At 38.8% G+C, this 5,176-nt stretch overlaps 1 protein-coding gene across 1 annotated transcript; it reads left to right on the top strand.

Moving 5' to 3' along the window:
• The first annotated feature begins 1,668 nt into the window (after nucleotides 1–1,668).
• Nucleotides 1,669–2,767, top strand: LOC104453112. Its single transcript, XM_010067631.3, has 2 exons — nucleotides 1,669–1,756; nucleotides 2,351–2,767. The coding sequence occupies exons 1-2, from the start codon at nucleotides 1,716–1,718 to the stop codon at nucleotides 2,607–2,609; spliced, it is 300 nt and encodes a 99-aa protein (XP_010065933.2). The 5' UTR covers nucleotides 1,669–1,715; the 3' UTR covers nucleotides 2,610–2,767.
• Nucleotides 2,768–5,176: the final 2,409 nt, after the last annotated feature.

Genomic DNA, 5,176 nt, shown 5'->3' with positions numbered 1-5,176 from the left:
CTAAGGTGAGGGATACTTTCATTAAGCTAGTGATATAGAAGGCAATAGAGGATAAGCGCTAAAGCTTTGGATCGTCACTGTTCTATGTCAAGAACGATGGATTCCAAATTAGAAATGTGAATCATTTTACTCGTTTATATGTGTTCTTAATTATAGCTATAGAGATTTTGAGTGTGCTTTCGTGGCTTACAAAATATTCATTGTCCTCATTATGTTGTCGATGACTTAAAACCTAAATAAGTTAACTAACGACAACAAATTAACAAAAATAATATATCAACTTAAATAAAGAAGAAAGTTGTTTACTCCCCTTTGTCGTTGCTCTAGTTAGTGAAAAAGTAAAGTTCGCAGAAATTGTGCTAATCACAAATATAAATAATTTTCAGTCTTACAACAATAGAATAAATTAGCCATAAATTATTTTGGTCTCAGCAGACTTGATCAATGGGTGGGCGCTCGGTTGGTCAGTCTGGGCTTGGCTGAATTTTTAAGGCCCGTTAGAATTCGATACGTCTGTCTGGTTTCATGCTCTGCAAAGCAGACGACACATGACTTGGTACATTACTCTGGGATCTTGTTGAGAAAATATTAGGTAAACAAGCGAGCTTGTATATCTTTTCGTTTTAGGCGAAGAAACCACGATGCAGCTTTTACTCAGGGTGCGCAAGCCCGTGATGCGTGCGGATGCAGATTAGATGCATACGTGTATCCGCAGCATCAGGTGAATTTTTCATGTATACACATGAAGTATTTGACTATTGATAGAACAGATAAGGGTGTCCATAGGTACAGCTCAATTACGATTTGAAAGTGAAGTTGTTGACCGCTCAAGGGACTTTGTAGGTTCTGAATGTGATCAGATATTCAATGATCTTTTCCTGCTCAAATGAACTCGTGCACGGTTAGTAACTTACATTCGCACGAAAACGCTTGTCCCAATCCTGCTAGTTAATAAAGCTTGCGCTTCACCTGAATCCCCTTCAAGATGACCACGCAAACATGTCTGCATTTGCTCAACATGGAATGGAATTCATCTCCATCACACCATAACATAAGTCTCGCGCATTTGTGGTAGTGTTTCTTTCTTTTCATCCTCTGTAAAAACAAATAAACTGAGAACAACAGCTTGCCCTGTGTTCCTCTAAGTAGATTCTTTTCCTCTTCCGGGAGACAAATGATGATTCCGAAGACTAAAGAAGTGATGTTATCACCCATAAGGCTAAGCACAAATGAAAATCGCCATGCACGGTCGTTCACCCGTCACGGTGGGCATGCGCACAAACAACTTAAATCACTCGTAACATCTCATAATGTTGAACGTTGAAGGCTAAATATTCCTAAGTTCACAAAAGCAGAAAGGCAAGATTAGGCTGCACAAATCTTCTATCTTCTGTGGAACATATTCCATGCACAATGAATAATCAAACGAGAGCCACAGATCGAAAGAACCTTATGTTTTTTAAATGGAAGAAGCTTCAAGCTTTGCACTTTTCTCTTTATGAACGTGCACTTTCGACTACAAACCTTCACCAGTTGTATCACGATCGAACTGATACTATGATAGCGCACTGACTGTACTTTTGACGCGACAGGAGAACCTGAAACCTTCTAGGTGGCTTTGGACAGTACAAAAAGGGCTCTAGTGTCACACTTCTCTTTAACCAAATCGTTCTGATCTCTTGAAGTATCGTTCTTGAGACACACCCTTGCGGGCAATGGCGGCTACTGTTGTGAACATGAAACTTTTGTTGCTCAGGTATGAAAGCCTAAGTATGCCGATTCATTTCCTACGAGTTGCTAACTTATGATTGTGATGCTCAACACTAAGTTGGCGTTCAAGCGATTCATTAGATAAAAACTTCCATAGGGTTGCATGTGGAACTAAAACGAGTTATCTTATGGGTTTGTCATTAATTGAAAGTTGGTGAATCCCAATTTTTTCCTCCCTAGATATGTTTTCGGCATAATACTCAAGACTAACCGATTAGTTTCTCCTTAAAAGGCGTGATTGCCTTGCGTTTATCGAGTTCAGGACATGCGGTGAGATCTTACAACTTTTGTCAAATGGAATTGACGATGCAACTTGTATGTGAAATCCATGTGATACCAAAGAAAAGGCTGGGACATGCCAAACCGATGTGAATTAGGCCTTTCACCTAGATTATGTCCTATGCGAGAAAATTCAAATGCCAAGTTCATATGGATCATCCATAATTAGTCGTGTTGTGATCGCTCGGGAGATACTTTTCGTGCATTTGGGTACGGAGCATTATTGATCTGCATGTGAATTTGTAAGTTATACTTGCAAGATCTCTCTCTCTCTCTCCTTGAATTCAAAATCTCTTTCTAGACAAGCAAAGCGAGATAGGCGATGCACGAGTGCATTGACGATGACAAAGAAGCTGGAGAAGTCCGAACCACAGATGAGTGGTGGTGATCAAGTTGATGAGCCCGATGAGGATCGTCAATGTTGGGTGCCGCACCCGAGAACCGGAATATACGTGACGAGAGGTCAAGAACGGGTGGTGGACAACGTTCCAGAGGGTGCAGCTTCTTTCTGTCAGGCTTTCTGGTTCAGGAGTGTTGATGGACAGACCCGATCCAGATGAACCGACTCGTCGCGGGTCTTCTTTCTCTAGGTAAATAGTGCGAATTCGAGTGCCTGAAACCGAAGCAGTTCCACAGAATCTCACAAGTTCAAGGGAAGAAAAGTATGTGCTACATTGTTATTAATCCAATAAACCCTATGAATTAGCATGGCAACTCATATCATGTATGCCAATAAAACATCTTGCATAGTAATGTCATCTTCCATATGGTGTGAGAATTATCTTTAACTTTTAAGCTGTGGATCATTATCTTTTTTTAGGATCGATACGGACATATAAGGAGGAGCCCGCGGACTGCGTTTTTCACACCTTATACAGAAGTTGTACTTGCACCAAACTAGACATTTCAACTCCTATGAAAATTGAATTTTTTTTTATAGCCCAACCCTGAGCTTGGCCATTAGAACATAACTTGGACCTGCATTTTTATCAGCTTACTAGTGTTTTATTTTCTCTTTTGGATAAATTCAACAATTATCTTGTGATAAGTAAAGATAAATAATTCGAAGAAATTTTTGGCAATTTTCCACACTCAAAATAAATAAATAAATAAACATTCATCACATATGGCGCTCACGGGGTCTTGGACCCTGTTAAGTCAGTGGATTCAATACATGTACTAAAAGAAATTTTGACCAATAGATTTGATGGGATTCATGTGAGATCTTACGAAATCCACTATTTTTAGTGGTCCAATTTCAATTCTGTGCATATATTATGTTGATGACGATAATTTCTCAGGAAGAAGAGAGCATTTAGTATAGAGCTAAAGAGGGAGAGAAGGCATGACTATGAAAATGGATTATTAACTAAGGATTGTGGTTATGGGACTTAATTACACTAGATATCTCTATCACCATTTCGGTACATTTTCTCTTTTATTTAAAAAAAAAAACTTTTGTAGATAACTTGTATTGATTTTAATTAACTCCTAACATGTGAGGTCATCATGTGAGTGTGCAACTATTATTTAACACTCAATAATGCAAAGTAATAAGTAACTTGCAAGCATAGGGACAAAATATTTATCTGAAAATAATGAAAGTATCTACAATGTTAGTTAGAATATCATATCAACCTAAATATGATTTCCTCAATTTCAATTAAATATTGTTTTAGATTTCCTGTTGTTTAATGAAAATCATATTTTACGCAATGCATGTTGCTAACCTAACATAACATAGCAATATGACATGACCTAAACTACATGATATGCATGTGAAAATCCGAAATTAAAAAAAAAAAAACCCAAAAAACCTTTTTGGTTAAAAAAAAAAACAAAATCAATTCAAATCAAACAAAAATGGAAAGAAATCAAATCCACATCAAATACATCACCAAACCACACAAGATATTATTCATATCCATTTAATTTTGGAAATAAATTGAGGAAACATTCTCTAGCCATGAGGATCAAATTGGTCAATTTTTCATCTAATCACGAATTGTATCTTAAGCATGAGATTGGATTGACAATTTTCTGTCCAATCTTAAATCACATCTTGGACATGAGATCGGATTGATGATTTTCTATACAATCATGAATTGTGTCTCGAGCATGAGATCGGATTAACGATAATAGCACGTCACAAATTATTTCCTAATTTAAAGACTATTCGGGAATTTAATGGATATGATAATATCTCTCAAAGTTCAAACAAGATTGCGATATCACAAATTAGGCAGCAAAATATATAAAAATTAGGTTAATGAAAATTCTTACCTAATTTGTAATAGCGCTTGGGTAGTGTTTCCAAACTCGGCACAGGAATTCGGATGGACGATACTTCACGGTTCACGGTGGCGCTGCTATGCTTGGCGAGAGAGCTGCTCAGGTGAGGTGGCTCGGTGGTGCTCGCGGTGGTGAAGCTTTTGGTGGCTTGAGGTCGCGGCAATGGGCAAGACTTTCAGCGATCAAGGTAGCAACGTGCAAGACCAGCTCCGCCAGGAGCAACCCGTAGGATCCTTCACCCGCAAGTTTTGTGAACTTCAGACGTCAAACCTTCCTTTGTCTTTTTCTATGTTTTTCCCGCGAAAGAACTTGCACCTTCACTGATCATCGCTTCCTTTGCTCTTATATCGACCAAGCAATCCCACTCATTAGCTTGGACTATCTAAAGCACCCCATGATCGTATATTGACAAATTATCGCCACTTCATCATTATTCATTCATTAAGCGCGTAACTTGATCTCTTTGCCCTCTCTGCTTCCATGCGCGTGCGTACACGTAGAAAAATCTAGATGATGAGAAAGTGTTCCTCGCCATAGGGAGCGTTGCTAGGGGCGGCGACAACTGCAGGCTTGATGGCGAGACCTCCCATAATTAAATATTAAATCGTGTCGTTGTCTAACCATTTAAGCTTTAGAAATAGTTGGCAGTACTTCCATCAAATCTCTCACTGACGTGACTAAAAAAACCTATAAGAAAATGAAGCAAAATTGGCACAGCAAGGGCTTCGAAGCGCTTGGATCGCCCGAAACCTGCAAAGAAGGAACAAACAACTGAATGGGGACTTGCTGCAACGAGCAAGTATTCTGGGATTTCGTTGCACTCTGAATCGTGACC

Source organism: Eucalyptus grandis, chromosome 7, assembly GCF_016545825.1.
Source record: "Eucalyptus grandis isolate ANBG69807.140 chromosome 7, ASM1654582v1, whole genome shotgun sequence".
Lineage (NCBI taxonomy): Eukaryota > Viridiplantae > Streptophyta > Magnoliopsida > Myrtales > Myrtaceae > Eucalyptus > Eucalyptus grandis.
Note: the sequence above shows the minus strand (reverse complement) of the source record. Positions and strands in the feature narration are given on the sequence as shown.